At 38.5% G+C, this 19,706-nt stretch overlaps 1 protein-coding gene across 4 annotated transcripts in view; it reads left to right on the top strand.

Moving 5' to 3' along the window:
- fbxl17 (F-box and leucine-rich repeat protein 17) overlaps nucleotides 1–19,706 on the top strand; it is a 749,949-nt gene that overhangs the window by 58,947 nt on the left and 671,296 nt on the right. For all 4 annotated transcript variants that reach the window (XM_060837165.1, XM_060837173.1, XM_060837184.1 and 1 more), the window contains exon 6: nucleotides 5,956–6,087. In XM_060837165.1, the coding sequence (XP_060693148.1) occupies nucleotides 5,956–6,087 (132 nt within the window). The remainder of the gene's footprint in view (nucleotides 1–5,955; nucleotides 6,088–19,706) is intronic.

Here is a 19,706-nt window from a genome sequence, read left to right as displayed (position 1 = left end):
AAAAATTTGAGGGTTGACTTGACATGAGTAATATTTTTGAAGAGATTACATGACTGTTTAATTGGGGCACTCTATGTTCTGTAAATGGATTCAATCTATGTAAATGGATTCAATCTATTAATTGTCCAGTTGTCCATGGCTTGTTGCTATGACATGGATGACCTGGGCGAAGACCAGTCAGTCGCAATTGTATGGGTCGTGCTGTTTATTTTGAGTTTGGGTGGGTGGGCTCAGATCAACAGATTTTCCAGTTGTGGTTATGATTTAGGTTGTCCATGGAAGCAGTGTTACCAGAGCATCAGTTCATGTAGCTTCTGATGGATAAGCAGATTGATACCAGGACTTACCTCAACACTGTCTCTTACCTGCCACTTTTTTGTTTTGTGTGAGAAACATTGAAGTCATGGGAGGGGAAGTGTATCATGAACCCTTTGATCAGCTGCAAAATTATAAACCAAAATTCATGGGTTGGCTTTTACATGAACTCGACTTGTGCACTTACATATAATGATGTTTTCCAGGCATCGACATTAGGTTCACCGATATTCGTGACTTAAGGATGGTAGGCAGTGATATGAACTAAGAGTCAGTACGAGGGTCACAGTTTACAGCAATCTAGAACATAGGAAAAGTGAAATTACAAAACTTGGAGGATTGGCAGATTGCGGTTGATGGAATTTAATACTAAGAAAATTAAGCATGCATTTCACCAGAAGACAATATGGTGAGTGTACAAGATCAAAGGGAATGGGGTTTCTTATGCAAGTTCTTTGGAAGGATATATTCAGGGAATAGTTAACAATGTATCTAGATCTCAGTGCTTCATAATAATGATACTTTATTAGGGAAAGTTAATGTTTAATATCAACTGCTGTTTTGGCCACATCATGAGAATAGCATTCAGTTCCATTTACTGCATTATGGAAATGATGTGAGGGTGCACTAGAAATTTGTCAGAATCTTTTCAGGGATGAGGGATCTAGCTACAAGAATAGATTGAAGAAGTTGCGGTTGTTGACCTTAGGACAAAGAACATTAGGGGACATTGCGATTGAGGTGTACAAGTTTCAGTGTGGTAGAAAAAGTGAAACTGTTCATAGAAGCTGATGGCACAAGGACTCGTGGACACTGAGTTCGGATCTTAGGCAAGCAATTTGAGGGGGGGATTTGTGAAGAATATTTATTATACAATTAATATTAGTGCTGTTGCTTCTAAGGGTAGTTGAAGTGGAGATTATCAACAATTCCTAAGGAAAGTTTGATGGGCGTTTGAGGAATATAAACTATCCAGGGTACAAGGACAGTGTGAGGGAATGGAACTGACTTGGATTGCTCTACAAAGATTCTTTGGCTGAATAGCCCCCTGTTGTACCATTATGACTGTGAGTTGAGAAACCTGGGGGCACATGTACACAAATCATTGAAGCTGCCTTTAAGTCTGGAAATAAAGCATATGATATTCTTGATTATTTTAATAGCTATAGATGACAAATGCAAGTTAAGGTGATTAGTCATGGTAATACAGGGTTATGGGGATAGGATGGTGGTTTGGGTGGGATGCTCTTCAGAGGGTTGGTGCAGACTCTGGCTGTGTGCCTCTTTTAGCACTGTTAGGATTCTGTGACCATTACTTTTGAAGAAATCAATTATGAATTGCCAGTCTGTGATTGATTAATTGTGTGCTGTTCATTTAGAGTTCATTTAGATGCCTCATGCACAGGGGGTACTGCATAGCAAGGGTTAATAAGTGATGACTGTAAGTGGTCTGGCTCACAAAAAGAGAGGACTTAACAAAAAGTGAACAGAAGAGAACAGATATGTGTTCAATTAACCAGTTTTGGGAACAGGCATCCTGAAGTGAATTAACTGAAAACCATCGTTTTTATTTGATTTAATTTCCTTCAGACTTATTTTAATAAGCTTAATAAATTCTGTAAAAATTGTGAAACATACCACTACCTGATGTGGGTCTTGTAACTAATCAGGACTATTCAGCCTTTAGATTGGATTTCTCAATTCAGTTATTGTGAACACATGAAGGGATGTTTTGAAATCTGAAAAAGAGTGATTTTTGGAATAATTGAGATTGTTAATAAGCAGATGCTTCCAATTCATTAAATTTGCATTATATGCAAATATTTAGGTTTGTTCTATTTTATCTTCATGTCATTTGCATAATAAATGTCTATTTTATTGCTGAACCCTAAGCTGCAATATTGTGTGCTTATGTTTCAGTGAGAGATCATCTCATTAAAACAAAATAAAGCATGATCCATCAAGCCACATTTCAGACTCGGATCTGACTTGTCCAGTAATGACATCAGCTGCGATCATAGCAGCTTTGTTTCTTTCCCCATTCTTTTGCATAATAAATTTATGTTCTTTTGTTCAGATTGTATTAACAGCTTCTTATGCATATCTTCAGTGACCTCCAAAGTAACTGAGTCGCAAAAATCGCATTACCATCAGCTGGGATCATAACAAGTGGCCTAGCAACCTACTTAGTTGTACCGAACTGCCATCGATATGTCAATAAGCAATGAAATTGTATGGGACTCCTGACATCAACTGAGGCATGGAAACAACAGCAGCATACCCATGCCTGTCAACCCTGCAAAGTGCTGCTCTTGCACATCAGTGCACAGCTCTCATGATTGTAATATTAAGTTCCCATATCCCTTTCTGATTTTTAAAAAAGTTTAACCTATTTTTCTAATCAATGTGTTCAGAGATATTATTACACACCTTTGGAGCAGGTGGGACTTGAACCTCCGTTTCCTGGTCCAGGATTAGGGACATTACCACTGCGCCACAGGAGGGCCCATTGCTCTTCTCTGATAGAGTGAAAATAGAAGCAAGACATTTATTTATTTATCCACCATTTTCTTCACAACTACATTCACTCTTCATTCTCATTCTCTCGAGGACCAACAATCACATTACTTACTGCTATTGGTTTTTACCTTCCTCTCAAAATCTAATTTTTTCTTCTGATTAACCATTTAATCATTTTTCAGCATTCTTTGTATTCTGTCTCTCATCTTTGTGAAGTTATATACTTTTTTCCTAAAGTTTCATGTGCTCCCTAACTATTTGTGTTAACCAAATATGGTCACTTCTCCCTTCAGAATGTTTCTTGTTTATGGAATATGTTTATTCTAAGTATTCTGGAATGTCTTCTCAAATGTCTGCCAGGCGTTTCTGTTGATTTGTCCCCTGGTCAAGTATGCCAGTTCATATCTGCTAGGTAATCTTTCATGCCAGTGTAGTTGTTCTTATTTAAAAAGCTGATGTTATCACCAATCTTTCCCCTTTCAAACTGTTGTAAAATTAAATTATAATGTGATCATTGCTACTTTACTCTGAGGTCATTAATTAATCCTGTCCCATTATGTAATACCAAATCTAATGTAATCTGCTTTCTGATCAGTTCTGAGAAACTTTCATTTTGTGAACTTCTTATTCAGTTCGGGTTAATACTGGCAGTCTAATATTTTGCAGTTCATATCTTGATTCAAATCACCCATAATTATTTTTAAAAAATTACTTACATTCATTTCTGGGATATGGGCATTGCTAGCTGGGCCAGCATATATTGTCCATTCTTAGTTACCCTTACGAAGGTGGTGCTGAGCTTTTTTTTCTCAGAAGCAGAGAATCATGCAGCACAGAAACAGGCCTTTGGCCCACCATATCTGTGCTGACTAACAAACATCAAACTACATCAGTCTGCTTCCTTCAACTGCTCCATAGCCTGACATTTTAAGTGCTCAGCCAGACGTTTTTTAAATGTTACAAGAATATTTGCCACCACCACCCTCTCAGGTAGCACCTTCCATATATCTAATGCTCTCTGGGTGAAAAAATTCTGACTCTGATTTCCTCTAAACTATTTACTCCTCACCTTAAATTTAATGCTGTATGGTATTAGACACATCTAGCTTGAGGAAAGATTCTCATGGTCCACTCTCTTTATGCGTCTCATAATTTTGTATAAAGAGCAAAGAAAATTACAGCACCGGAACAGGTCCTTCGGCTTTCCAAGCCTGCACTGATCCAGATAATCTATCTAAACGTGACTATATCCCTTTGCTCTCTGCCCATTGATGTATCTGTCTAGATACATCTTAAATGACGCTATCGTGCCCACCTCCGCTGGCAACGCATTCCAAGCATCCACCATCCTCTGCATAAAGAACTTTCCACACCTATCTCCCCTCAACTGTTCTCTCTCACTTTGAACTTGTGACCCCCAGTAATTGAGTCCCTCACTCTGAGACTCAATCATATCCCCCCTTCAGGCTTTTCTGCTGGAAGGAAAACAAACCCAGTCTATCCAGTCTCTCCACATAAGTGAGACTTTTTATCTCAGGCAACATCTCGTTGAATCTCCTCTGCATCCAGTGCAATCAGTTCCTTCTGATAACGTGGTGACCAGAAGTGAACACTCTATTCCATCTGTGACCTAACCCAATGTTTAAATTGTAACAAGACTTTCTTGCTCCTATTTTCTGCACTCTGGCTCATGAAGTCAAGCATCCCGTATACGTTCTTTACCACCTTGTCTACCTGTGCTGACGCCGACAAATATTTATGGACTTAGACACCAAGGACTTTTCCTCAGTACTCCCTAGGGACCTAACATTCGTTGTGCATAACCTTCACTTATTGGACCTGCCAAAATACATAATCTTGTAGTTATTAGAATTAAATTCCACCTGCCATTGCTCTGCCCAATTTACCAACTGATCAATGTCAAACTGCACCCTGAGGCATCCTCCTCACTATCAACAATGCCACCAATTTTCATGTCATTTGCAAGTTTAAGAACTAAACCTTCTGGAGAAAGTGAGGACTGCAGATGCTGGAGATCAGAGCTGAAAATGTGTTGCTGGAAAAGCGCAGCAGGTCAGGCAGCATCCAAGGAGCAGGAGAATCGACGTTTCGGGCATGAGCCCTTCTTCAGGAATCAGCCCTTCCTGAAGAAGGGCTCATGCCCGAAATGTCAATTCTCCTGCTCCTTGGATGCTGCCTGACCTGCTGCGCTTTTCCAGCAACACATTTTCAGCTAAGAACTAAACCGTCTACCTTCACATAACAAACTGCAAGGGTCCGAGCACCAAACCCTGTGGTAAGACGCTGATCTCAGACTTGCAATCACAAAAAAAATCCTCCAGCATTGTCCTTCCCCATCTGTTTGAAAGCCCAGTTTGGATATAATTTCAGCTGAGGTTGTCATGAATACTCCCACTCCCACTGCAAGTTCATCTGCAATGAACAGCCCTGAATGGATATCTCAAATGCTAATAGTGTTCAAGCAATACAGCTTGTATTTCATGGCTTTGATACAGTTAGCATACTGGATTCACCCAATCATGTTATTCCAGAATCATAAGGACTTGAGTACTTAATATAAAAATATGTTATGCTCAATGTTAGAAAGAACATACAAGCCAGGCAAATGTATTGTTGCTTGGAAAGATCAGAGATCATTCAGGTAATCTCCTTGAAATTAAGTATGCTCTTTGATTGAATCACAAAATATCATATTTTTCTGGTCATAATGTCATTTTAAGGTAGTAGCAATTCAGCTTGATTATATCCATTTTTTAAAAAGTGTCTATTACATACATTAAAATATTTTAAATGCTTTTTACTATTTAAGATTACATTTTTGAAGAACAATTTATATGTTATAAAATCTATGAATAATACTTAAAGACAGGAAAAATATTCTGAGATGCTGCATATTCATGTAATCTGACAAAATGGAACCTATGCGAATAAAAAGGCTTACCAGAATTTGGTCAAAGAGATGTGTTTTAAGTAAATTGTTGAAAGTGGAGAGTGAGTCAGGGTGGTTCAGTGAAAGTGAAATTATGGTGTGAAGGACTAAGAAAATTAATAACTGTTAGTTGCTTAAAGAAAGACAATTTTCATATATTTTTGTTACAGCTGGGAGAGAAGTGTCCAGACATTTTGGATATCCATTTTGGTCAATGTTACAAGATTACAGATGAAGGCATGATGGCATTGGCACAGGGCTGCCCAAGGCTGCAGAGAATCTACATGCAAGAAAACAAACTGGTATGTCCATGTTTAAAGATTGCCACAGCAACTAAGTATATTATTTTATTGTCTACAATCTTGGCTTTTAGCTGCTGGTCAATATTTGATGCGGTATCTTTTGTTGAAGAAGTAACATGTTCTTGCGTAAAATGCTTGTAGTTCTGACAGACTTTATTCATGTGCATCTTGCACTCAGCTTAAGTTTTAGTGTTTGCAAATTTAGATTAAGGTTTTTGACTTCATTCATCCAAGAAGGTTGTGTATAATGGACAGTACTCTAGCTGAAATGTATGTTCACTCTATTATTCATTTTTATTGAAGCGAGCACTGAAAAATACTTCTGCAGATCAGTTGGTTATTGTTGGGATTAATAGGTGTTCATATCTAAAACATTGTGATCTCCCCCATCATTTCTTAATTTGCTGGGAGTCTGTTCTTGTTATGTTGTGAAGGAGGGAGATCCAGGTGCTTGAATTGTTGGTGTACAATTTTTCGACAAACAGCATTCTTGGAGTAAAATGTAAATAATTTATACAGTGTTCACATCTTTCAACTTACGGCCTTGTATTAGGAACAGGGAATATAATCTGTTTTATGATCAATGAAGTCTCATAAAATTGTTAACTTGCAGATTTTACATAGTAGATGTTTTGCCATTTCTTATTAATTGCTCGTGTTGACAGTTTGCTGGTTTACTGCTCAGTAAAGCATGATCACTCTTATTTAAGTTTCCATTTCAACAATTGACTAATTTCAGTTCAAGAAAAATAGAAGTTGTCAAATATCAGAAAGTTAAAACTTGAAATGTATTACAGATAATAAAATTAAATATCCTATATGTGAGAGGAACAAGATATTCTTTACAATACACTTGATTTGTAGAGATTATGGTTACATTGTACAGTATTAATGCAGAATTTGCTCAGCAGTGAAGCCAACTTGTGGAGGGGAAATAAAGCATTGAAAACAAACTCACTTAGAGATAACAGAAATCTTCTTTTTTGAGAAACCTGAATATTAGTCTGAATATCTGCAAAAACACGAATAATAATATATAATTAGGAGCATCATATTCATTTAAACTTGATAAGTGAGGTTTAAGGAAAAGGAACAACAATATTACTTATGTCCTTTCTAGCAAAATCAATCTTCAGTGGTTCCATTGTAAAGAAGGAATTTATCGCTCACGTACCACCATTCCACATCTGTTCATGAATTCCTTGCTTTATTCTTGAACATCTGAATCTGAATCAGTTCTTTGCTACACTTTGGGAGTTGGTTATTTCTGAGTGAAGCCAGAGATAATAACTCTCACTAAGTATTGTTCTAACTATTGGCAAACATGTTTCCATGGAGTTGAAATTAGTTCAACTTTTTTTTAACAGAATTCATTTGTTGGGATTGCTGGTAACCCTGGCATTTCATGCTCCCCCTGTTTGTACAGAGAAGATGATAGTCAACTTTAACCTTGAATCACTTGCAGCTATTGAAGTAGCTGCTTCCTTCAGCTGTTTAGATTTGATACATGTACCTTAATTATATACTGCTGAAAAAAGGCACCTTTTACCAAAGTTTTCATTGTTCCTTGAGGAATTATGCTGACAATCAATTTAGATTTGTCAGTCGGACTTGCAGTGTGGCACACTTGTGTACATTAAATGTTTGATGTATTAATGGACATGACCTTTTCTCTCACACACAAGACAGACGAACTTCGATTATCTGAAGGACATGGGCGGGGAGTATTTCATTTGGTTAATCGAATGCCAGATAACATAGTCAGCAAAGCGTAGGGATCTTGCGAACTTGTTTGGATAATCCAAAATTTGGTTAATTGAATGCCGGATTATCGAATACCGGATAACATTGTTAGCCAAGCATTGGGACCTTGTGATCTTGTTTGGATAATTAAAAATTTGGTTAATCGAATGCCGGATAATCGAGGTTCCTCTGTATATACATATATTATGACTGTTTCAACTGAAGAAATGGGTGCCATCCATTTGCTGGCTTATTTCTCAGTAGACAAGCCAGGAGGCTGGAGGAACACAGCAAGTCAGGCAACATCAAAAGGTGGAGAAGTTGCTGTTTCAGGTCTTGACAAAGCCTGGCAGTTAAAATTGTCAATTAGCAACAAAGATACATTCTCCATTCAGTCAGAAGCTGCTTATCAACCAATGAGCACTCCCCACTCATGCAGTATAAATGTTGGTTTTCCATTTGAATTTTTATTCTTATATTATACCCTGATGGATGCAAGATGAAAAACTTGGACAAAATGAGTCTGTGTTAAGCAATACTCAAGTTTTGTACTACTATGGCAGTCTGCAACTGCTGTGCAATTCACGTAGCCACTCTCCCTAGTTGCTACATGGAGTAGTCCTCCATTTATTTGCACTAACATGCACCATCAATATAAAGCCACATATATAAATAACTGAACAAATAACTGAACTATCACATATAAATAACTGAACAAATAACTGAACTATCATCCAGTCAATCAGATTGTGATGAAACTGAACTTTTATATCAAGTCTGTTCAATTTCCAAACCACTTGATTGCCTTCAACAACAAATAAAAACAGAAATCGCTTGAAAACACTCAGCAGGTTGGGCTGCATCTGTGGAAACAAAGCAGGCTTAATATCTCTGATCCAATGATCTGTCACTTTCTTGCCTTCGTGGCCAAAAATATTTCATTCTTAGTTTTAAATAGATTCATTGGCTGGGCAACTGCAACCCATTGAACAAGAGAATTCCAAAAATTCATAACATCGACAATGAGAAAATATCTCTGCTTTGGGTCCTTACAGTGGTCTCCAGTTCCAGACTTTTCTGCCACGACGAAGAGCCTTGCAGCATTCGGTGGTCAAACCTGCTCTGGACCTTAGTTCTGAAGAAGAGTCACTGGACTGGAGCTGTTTACTTTCACTCCAGAAATGCTGCCAGAAGTGCTGAGTTTCTCCAGCAATTTGTTTTTGTGTCAAATTTCCAGCATTTGCAGTTCTTTGTGTATTTTATCTATTCAAAAGCTTGTCTGTTTCCATGAGGTAACCTCTCATTCTTATAAAACTTAATAATACAGAAACATTTTCTTAAAACTCTCTTCATGTCAGGAAACCCGTGTTGTCACCCTCTTTGTACATATTTCCTCAAGTGAGGCAACTAAAATTATGTACAGTACTTTTGGTGCAGTCTCATCAAAACTGAAAGAAGACTTCATTATTCTACTTTTACCTTATTGATTATTTGCTAAACTAGAAATCATTTACGGAAACACTGAAAAAAATTTAAATTGACCCTAGTTGTGAAATTAAACTGTAGCTTTTGTAAGTTTTTCTTGGAATAAAAATACTGAGTGATAAATGGAATATCATTTCATGAACAGAAGTGGTGCTGCCACCTTGTGTTGTTACATTATTAGCACATGATGATTTTTCTACATTTTGCTTTGCCAGTTGTACAACACTCCCAATATACTGGATAACTATAGTTCGGTCTTGAGCAATAGCATCTCCTTATTCCCATCCTCAAATAAGGTCAGCTTATCAACAAGTGGAAAATTGGAAGTGCATCATCATTTTATGACTTAATTACTTTTGAGAATGTGCATTAACATTTTGAGCTCCTGGGATAGTGGTTTGAGTTAAACCATTGATTAGTAAATGAGAAGAGCTCAACACTTTGGTTCAGTTATCTGAACATGGAAGCAAGTACAAGTTGCCACAATGCCTGAATATTTAAATCTGACTCGAGCAGCAGCAATCCAAAATCATTTTTCAAAACAGCCACTGTCAATGAAAGAGAGCTCTGCATTGGATTTAACTTGTTTATTGTGTCACAACTTAACTGGAAGGAGTGTGCCAATAGTTTTGCCTCACTTACACAAGTTGTCACAAAAGGTATAAAGTCCCAATTACATCATCGAGATGTTCAATTGGCATAAAAGCAGATCGTACCGTATTTTATCGTCAACAGAAAATAACTGATTTATTGTAACCCTTCAACAACTTGCAGACAGAATGAAAGTTTTATAGTTTAGTAATATATAGAGTCATAGAGAAGTGCAGCACGGAAACAGGCCTTTCTGTCCAACTCGTACATTCTGACCAGATATCCCAACCTAATCAATCTCCAAGTATCTCTGTCACTGCTGTGGGAGGTAATAGTCTTGTGGCATTGTTGCTGGACTAGCAATCCAGAGACTGAGATAATGGGATGGGGACTCAAGTTCAACTGCGGTTGGTAAAATTTGACTTGCAACAAAACTCTGATATAACGATGACCATGAAACCATTATTAAATGTTTAAAAGACTCATATGATTCACAGGAAACTGCCATTATTACCTGGTCTGGTTTCACTGACTCCAGGAGGAAGCACTAAGGGTAGGGCACATAATGTGAGGGAGTTAAGTGTTCACCAAGTATGGTTCAGCAGCACCACCACTGATCAACCTGTCAAATTTTAAAGTCATAACTGCTTGATTAGGTCTCCGGCAGGTAGTGGGAGAACAAACGAGAGAAAAAGATACTTCACCTCACCGTTACCAATCTGCCAGCTGAAGGTGCAGCTGTCCATAACAGTACCATTAAGAGCAAACATTGCACAGTCCTTGTGGAGACTAAATTTCGAGTTCACGTTGAGAATACCATTCTTGGTGTTGTGCGGCACTAATGCATTAAATGGGATAGACTTCAAGCAGCTCATGACTGGATACCCATGAGGTCCTGTTGGCTATCAGGAGCAGCCAAATCAATCCAGTCTTGTAGCCTCATGGTGTGGGCATCTGTAACAATCTAACATTACCAGCAAACCAAGAGAGCAATCCCAATTCAACCATATCTGCAGGACAGAGAGCCAAGAACAGTACAGTACATACCTAAATGTAGGTGTCAACCTGGTGTAACTTCAAAACAAGTAGTTGCATGCCAAGCAGCAAGTGAAAAACAGAGCCAAATGAATCCACACCAATTGATTACATCTAAACCTTACGGTCTTGTCCCATCTATTGTGAATAGTGGTGGACAATTAAACAACTTAGTGTAGGAGGAGATTCCGAAAGCATGTCTATCATAATTTTGGGGTAGCCAGCACAACAATGCAGAGGATAAGATTGAAGCATTTGCAGCAGTTTTCAGACAGAAGTGCTAATCCATCTTGGCCTCCTCCAAGATCCCCAGCATCACAGATGCCAGTCGAATTCAGTTCACTCCACATAAAGCAAGAAAACGGTAGAGGCAAAGTCTATGGGCCCTGACAATATTCCAGCAATAATACTGAAGACTTGTGCTGAACCCCTTGCCAAGTTATTCCAGTACAGTTTCAACACTGTCAGTTACCTGACAATGTGTAAAATCCCTCAGGTATGTCCAATACACAAAAAGCAGCACAAATCCAACCCAGCCATTACCATCACTATGCATGAATCACAGAAGATTGGTCTGCAGGTCCAACTGGTAAATAAGAAGGCAAATGGAATTTTGTCCTTCATTGCCGAAGGGATTGAGTTTAAAAGGAGGGCTGTTACGTTGCAGCTGTACAGGGTGCTGGTGAGGCCACACCTGGAGTTCTGTATGCGGTTTTGGTCTCTCTTACTTGAGAAAGGATGTACTGGCACTTGAGGGGCTGCAGAGGAGGTTCACTAGGTTGATTCTGGATTAGTGGTGCTGGAAGAGCACAGCAGTTCAGGCAACATCCAAGGAGAAGCAAAATCGACGTTTCGGGCAAAAGCCTTTTTATCTAGGTTGATTCCGGAATTGAGAGGGTTGATTTATGAGGAGAGACTGTGTAGACTGGGATTATATTCATCGGAATTTAGAAGAATGAAGTGAATCTTAGTGAAAGATATAAAATTATGAAGGAATAGATAAGGTATAAATGGAGAGGATGTTTCCACTGGCGAGTTAAACTAGGACAAGAGGGCATAGTCTCAAAATTAGGGGGAGCAGACTTAGAACTCAATTGAGAAAGAAACTTTTCACCCAAAGGGTTGTGAATCTATGGAATTCCCTGTCCAGTGAAGTAGTGTAGAATTCCTCAGTAAATATTTTAAAGCTAAGTTAGATAATATTTTGAACAAGGAATTAAGTGTTATAGTGAGAAGGCAGGTAAGTGGAACTGAGCCCACAAAACAATCAGCCATGGTTTTATTGAATGGCAGAGCAGGTTCGAAGGGTAGATGGCCTGCTCCTGCTCCTATTCTTTATGTTCTTGACCTTTAGTAAATTAATGGACATGTCATCAGCAGTGCTATCAAATAGTAATTGCTCATCAACAACCTGCTGACTGATGCCTAGTGTGGGTTCCACTGGAGCCACTCAGTTCCTGATCTTATTATAGCAAAGGTCCAAACATGAACAAAAAAACCTGAGTTTTATGGGTGGGAATGAAATGACACTTGGCATTAAAAGGCTGAATTTGACCATGCATGACATTAAGGAGCCTCAGCAAAATTGGCAATGGAGATTTCTTTGCTGATTGGAGTCATACCTGGTGCAAAGGAAGGATGGGTTGTCGTGATTGGAGACCAGTCATCTCGGCTCCAGAACATCTCTCCAGGAGTTCCAGAGGCAAGTGTCCATGGAAACACCACAGAGTTTCCTTTCAGCCAATTTGGCATCCTGATGTTGAAACGTATTATGGTTCCTTCAGTGTTGCTGGGTCAAAAACCTGTGACTCCATTCCGAATGAGTGTACCTACACCACATGGATTGCAGTGGTTCAAACATGCAGCTCAACACCATTTCCTCAAGGGTAACTTGGGATAGGAAACAAATACTGGCCCAATGAGCGACACCCATATCCCGTGAGAGAATAAAAAAAATAAAATTGTCTTGCACAACTAAAAGACATACTCATATTTGTATTTTTTTTCCAAGTTATAAAGCTCTTTTCATTTCAGTTACATACCATTTCAACTTCTATTTCAGTTTATGGTCCCAAAAATGACAAGTATGTGGTTTCCACCCTTAAAGTGCTGTTTTTAAATGTGTTTCATAACCAGGTGAACATAACAGATGGCAAGTGTGCATTGATCTGCCCTCAGTTGTTTCTTGTGTAGAATTTTTCTTTTAAGTTGCTAACTGTTTCAGCATGGTCACATTCATGATAATGTGTCTGCTATTACATTATCCATTGGTTGGTTGAATCAATAAGCTCCACAGGAACAAGCTTGTATTTCAAGTCTTAAGTTTCTCTATAAATGCTATTGGTTTGTTGTCTCTCTGTATCTGTCTGTCTGTTTCTCTCTCTCTCTCTCTCTCTCTCGCGCACACACACACACACACACACACTCTCTTATATGTTTGTGTGTTTCTTTGAATCCATATTGAACACAGACTTCAAAGCATTGAAGAGTCGGTAATAATTCCGAAGTCTCTCTTTCCACTTTTTCTGATATTGATGAATTTCTTTGAAAAATCCCCATAGTGACTTTATATTCCTGTTTCATTGTCTTTCAACATTACTGTACCCATCACCCAAAATCACTCGTGTCGATTACCGTTTTTAAAGATTTTGTGAAGTTAAGGGTGGCCAACACCTTTCATTGGTTAGGATTGTTAGACTTAGACTTAGACTTACAGTGTGGAAACAGGCCCTTCGGCCCAACAAGTCCACACCGACCCGCCGAAGCGCAACCCACCCATGCCCCTACATTTACCCCTTACCTATCACTACGGGCAATTTAGCTTGGCCAATTCACCTGACCCGCACATCTTTGGACTGTGGGAGGAAACCGGAGCACCCGGAGGAAACCCACGCAGACACGGGGAGAACGTGCAAACTCCACACAGTCAGTCGCCTGAGTCGGGAATTGAACCCAGGTCTACAGGCGCTGTGAGGCAGCAGTGCTAACCACTGTGCCACCGTGCCGCCCTATATTGTCTTCAGTTTCTCAGAATTTGCTTAACACCCTGCTGATGATACTACCTTTGTTTGTTAACATTACATACTTGGTAGAGATATAACTATTGTATTGAAGTTAGGCACAAATTCCTTGAAAGTTCATGATTTCCCATTCAGAATAAGGAATAGGAAATTCTATCAGAACCTTCACCCACATTTTTACTGGCAACACTTACTCTTTTGCTACAATGTTTTCAAGATTAGTTTTCAAATTCAGTTAATGATATTCCTTAGCAAGCTGTCTACCTGTACATGTTAAACAGATCTTCACATTGATTTACGTGTTCTTTTCAGATGTTACAGTATACCTGTATTACACTATGGTCTAAATAAACAACATCATGCCACTCTTTGGCTATAACTTGATTCATTAGTCTTTCAAATGTAGCTGGGGATTTGTAAACTGAATGGCATGATTCAACATTGATACAACCCATCTGTTGTAATAAAGACAGATATCTCTTTAGCTTTTGTTGTGCTATTGATGTTAATGTTACTTATCAGGGCCCATTCAATACATCAATCTTAGAAAGAAATTAAGCACTGACAACGCTCCCAGTACAATCTTCTAACCGAGGAATTGTGTATGAGTGTGCTTTTGTAAATACATTTCCTTTTCTAAAATCTTTGTGAATCTAGTTGACCCGTCTGGTTTAAGAACTTAACACCACTCATGAACTCAAGCTGCTTCAGATAGATTCAATCAGGTGATATGCTAGCATATGTTCATGCTCATTTTCCACCTGAGTCTGTTGATTTATGCTTAATTGATAAGGATCATAATCACAGTTATGGTGCAGAAGAAGGGCACTTGAGCCATTGTGCCTGGTCCAGCTCTATTATCTCTGAACAATTTCCTGCCTTTTCCGCATATCCCTACACCACTTCTTTCCAAAAAAGACCCAATTCCCTTTTAAATGTCTCAACTGAACCTTCTTTGACCACATTTCCAGGCAGTGCATTTTGTACCTTAACATTATTGATTAATTTGTAATAATTCCCTTATATTCATATTACTTCTGGCTAACTGTAGTATATCCTGTTGTATTACTCTTTATTTCCTCTAATTTTTTTAAGTAACTTTATTAGATCTTCTGGTTGTCCTTCCTTAAGTATGTAAATATGTTGTCTGACTGTTGAAGTGTTTCAGTATTGGCTAGTCAAAACCTAGGACATAAAAATGGGAGCAGAAGTTGGCTATTCCACCCCGCAAGCACACCCCACCATTCTATAATATCAGAGCTGATCTCACCCAAACGTCAGCTCCTGTTATGTATCAACTTCTCATAACCTTCAACTGCTTGATACTTCAAAAATCTATCCACTCCTCTTTGTGAACCATCTTCCTTTTCAGTCTCTGTCATCCTCCACAACTCTTGCTATCTGACGCACTTTCTCTTTCTTACCTTCCTCTTGGGGATGATATTCCTTTAACATGTTTATGTGACATCATCTATTCTTCCTCTGATCAGGAGCACCAACTAGATAAGTCACTTTACGAAACCTCCTCCTTTTTGGCAGGATTCTGCTCATATTTCAGTGATAAAGCTGTTGAACTTCCATTTCAGTTTCTAATCCCAGAATGGAAAAAAATCTGTGGTCTATTAGAGCTGATATGAGAAGCACTAACTTGGTTGACGTAGGTTGTGAAAATGTTTCTTGGATAATATTCTTATGTTATCTAAATATAACACAAATGATAAATGTGAATTCTGTTGACTTAGGATCTCTGGTGAATCTGTTTACAGCTAAACCATATATATTATGTTCAGTATAATCTCCAGATGCAGCCTTTGCCGCAAATACTCCAGTACCGAGGTGCTGTGGTCGTGTGTAACATCCTGAACTTGGCCTGTTTGAATCTTGATTTCTTAAGGGGACATCGCATCAGGTGATAGCTCATTACCTTTCCAAAAGTAATGAGTGCTACAAGTAAAGACACAAGAACATTGAATAATTGCAAAATTAGCAATACACAGATCCAGACTGTACAATTTACAAGTACAAATGTCCAAGAGTCCATGTACTATTTTGGTGTTTGTCAAGTTTTGTAAATCTTGCAATGATGTGAACTTTTTTAAGTGTAGATTCACTCTTATGACCATAAACCATAAGAAAAAGGAGCAGGAAAAGGTTGTTTGGTTCCTCGAGCCTGCTGTGCCACTCAAACGGATCTTGGCTGATCTGACAATCCTCACATTCTTGGTTGTTCTTGATGTGGAAATATGTTGTCAGTTGGTTGATTATTATCTTCGTGTTCCATTGCACTGTCATCACTTGGGTGTGTTCTTTTTGTTGTTACTGTTTGCAATTAGTGTACTATTTGGTGCTGACTTTGTATGACCTGTGGCAACAGCACACTTTGAAAAACTCTCTCACTAACCATATTCTCATCATGGTGTGTGAGACTATGGTCTTTGGTCTCCATATAGTTAACATAGTTCCAGACCTGCTTTCCATCATGCATTATTTTGTTTTTCGAGAAGTGTGATCTGCACATCTGACAACTATGATTCCTGGTAGCTTAGCAAGATCATTGTCATTTGCCTTCGGAGCATGATCTCTGGCTGATGATGTACTCCCATTATTCAGTAATGTAGATTTGAGACTGAACATGGCAACCCAGAAACCTTGTTTCACTTTTGTATATTTCATGACAAGTGATTTAATTATGTGAGCTATTTACTTGTTGACTCCATTTGTTCTGGGGCAATTTGGGTGAACATCTCATTATTCACATTCCATTTGGCACAAACATCTCTAAAAGGTCGACCCACATATTGCTGCTCATTGTCTGAAACAGTTTCTTCAGGTGCATTGAACGGACTGAGTATGCAGTTTGGCATATTGACCATGTATGAGCTTGAAATACTTTTTATCTGCCTGCTAATTAGAAATTTGGAGCAATAATTGGTGACTAAGATAAAATTTTCTTTATTCACTGCAAATAGATCATTGGTGATTTTGGACTAAGGGACTGGTGGAATTTGATCAGACGTAAAGGTTCCTTACAGTGCTGTGCCTGATGCTTCTTGTCTGCCTTGCATATCCTTGTGAACCTTTCTATGCCTCTGTTCATCCATAGTCAGTAGACGCTGTCACATGCAAGTCATCCTGTCTGCTCTCTACCCATAAATCATTGCTAAAATTGTGATCATAAACCTTCATAATCCCATCCTGGTTTTGCCTAATCCTGTTGATGCTTTCCAAGTGTTCTGTTATCACATCTTTTAAAATTGATTCTGTAGAATCTAGACATAATCTGATTGCACCCCTCCTTTAGTATGTATGTTCATCAACTACCACTGATGCCATTGTGTGCCATGTCATCTAGCTTGTACGTGAGTTTTTCTTCTATATGATCGTTGCTTTTTAAGGAGCAACATTGTTGAGACTGTCGTCATCTGCCAGTACAAATTTTGTTTGTAAGGTAAAAATATTTGAGGTTTTTATGCCAAAGTACTTTGAAAATCCACGATGCCAGGCAGCTAATTTAAAGGATGGGAAACCCACTGTATACTGTTGTCTGTTGCACCACTGAATTCTAATTATCCTTGTGCATGTTTTTTTTAGAATTTGGACTGATAGCATATTTGCACTACCTCCTGTGTCAGTGTGTGTTTGATAGTTTTCTTTGGATAAGAGCTGTTGATTATGGCAAAAGCTTCCAGTTGCCTGACTTCATCCATAGTGACAATGTGGAATGCTGTTTTAGCTGTCTGGTAGGGAGTCTTCAATTCTGGTTCTTGACTTGAATCTTTCTTACTATGAGCCTAATGTATCAGCATTTGGTTATGCAGTTTTCTGTTGCATTTCTTGCTGGTGTTGTCATAGTGCTGTGACTGTCTTTGATTTGTTGGAGCATTTGGCTCCCTCTTTGGAGCCAGATTTCTTGGATAGTTTGGTCCAATGTCATTTGAATTGAGTGCATAACATGAACTAATTTCCATCACAATAGTTATTAGTTACAAATTTGTTACAACAGTGTGCTCTGGGGAGAAATAGATATTCAGTTTGTATGTTGGTTAAGGTGTACTTCCAACTAAGTTACCCGACAGTCCAACCAATGAGTTACATCAACTTTCAAAGATAAAAATGTTGATCATGTTTCACTGGTGGCATGATGGCACAGTGGAAAGCACTGCTGCCTCACAGCACCAGGGTCTCAGGTTCGATTCCAGCCTCGGGCAAATGTCTGTGTGGAGTTTGCACATTCTCCTCATGTCTGCATGGGTTTCCTCTGGGTGCTCCAGTTTCCTCCCACGGTCCAAAGATGTGCAGGTCAGGTGAATTGGCCATGTTAAATTGCCCACAGTGTTTGGTACATTAGTCAGAGGGAAATGGGTCTGGGTGGGTTGCTGTTCAGAGGGTCAGTGTGGACTGGTTGGGCCGAAGGACTTGTTTCCACACTGTAGGAATCTAATCTAATCTATTTCACTGGTCTTGTTCTTGTGTGTGCTATTCTTGTGTATCCTTTTGAGATAATAAGTCAATACAAGGAAGCAGTACATATGAGATCAATAAATATCCTTTAATTACTAATGGTATTATGCAAAGGTTCATTTGAAGGATTTTTTTTCCTCGTCTCACAGTTTAACTAATGCTGGAACTTTGTGATAAAGTAAACCATCTTAATATATTTAATCACAGGCATTATTATTTTTGATTCAAATTGAGTTAATTTGTTGCACAGTGAGATAATAGCGTAGGTAAATGGGTATATTTGAACAAAATGTTTACATTATTTTTTATATGATGTAAAAATGATATTGTTGAAATTCTTCAGATAATGGAGCATCTGTGGAGAAGGAAATAAAGCGAACATCTTCAGATTGCTGTCCTTTGATGTTTCCATGAAAACTCATGGGTTGAAATATTACCCGATTTTTTTGTTGAACAATTTTGATTCTTCTGTTTTACTTTTGGATAGAAAGTATCTGCAGTGTTTTTATGATCAATTCCAAATTTATATTGACCTCAATAGTTGCAGAAGAGGTTCAAAGATTTACGTTTTTCAACAATGACATTTCAGACACAAGTTTGTACAATTGTAATAACCTGCCAGAATTGGTGATACTGGTAATGTCAGCACTTAAGAATGGATTAGATAAATGGTTAACAGAAAAAAACCGTGCATTTAAGTTGTGTACTTGCACCATCAGGCTGTCCCAAGACCTTTGTTCTTGCCTCTTGAGTTAGAAGTTTGTCATTTTGAGCCCCTTTCCAGAGAGCTGAGCATACAAATTAGATAGCTACTTCTTTGCATTATTGAGAGAGAGTTACACTGCATGAGGTACGTCATTTTGATAAGGCATCTAAACGAGAAGTAGTTTGTCCTGATCTAGGTTTTAGAGTCATACAGCACAGAAACAGGCCCTTTGGCCCAATTGTCCAGACAGATGAGATCTTCCAAACTGAATTAGTCCCATTTGCATGCACTTAGTATACCCCTCTAAACCTTTCCTATCCACATACCTGTCCAAATGTCTTCTAAATGTTGTAATTGCACACATCTGTACCACTGTGACACCAAAACTGGTGATGCTGCCAGCAGCGAAAAAGGTTATCTAAGAGTACAACGGGATCTTGATCATCTGGGCCAGTTGGCTGAAGAATGGCAGATGGAGTATAATTTAGATAAGTGCAAGGCATTGCATTCTGGTAAGACAAACCAGGGCAAGACTTATAAGGCTAATGGTAGGACCCTGGAGAAAGTTGTCGAACAGA

The sequence above is a fragment of the Hemiscyllium ocellatum genome, chromosome 2 (assembly GCF_020745735.1).
Source record: "Hemiscyllium ocellatum isolate sHemOce1 chromosome 2, sHemOce1.pat.X.cur, whole genome shotgun sequence".
In the NCBI taxonomy this organism is placed as follows: domain Eukaryota; kingdom Metazoa; phylum Chordata; class Chondrichthyes; order Orectolobiformes; family Hemiscylliidae; genus Hemiscyllium; species Hemiscyllium ocellatum.
Note: the sequence above shows the minus strand (reverse complement) of the source record. Positions and strands in the feature narration are given on the sequence as shown.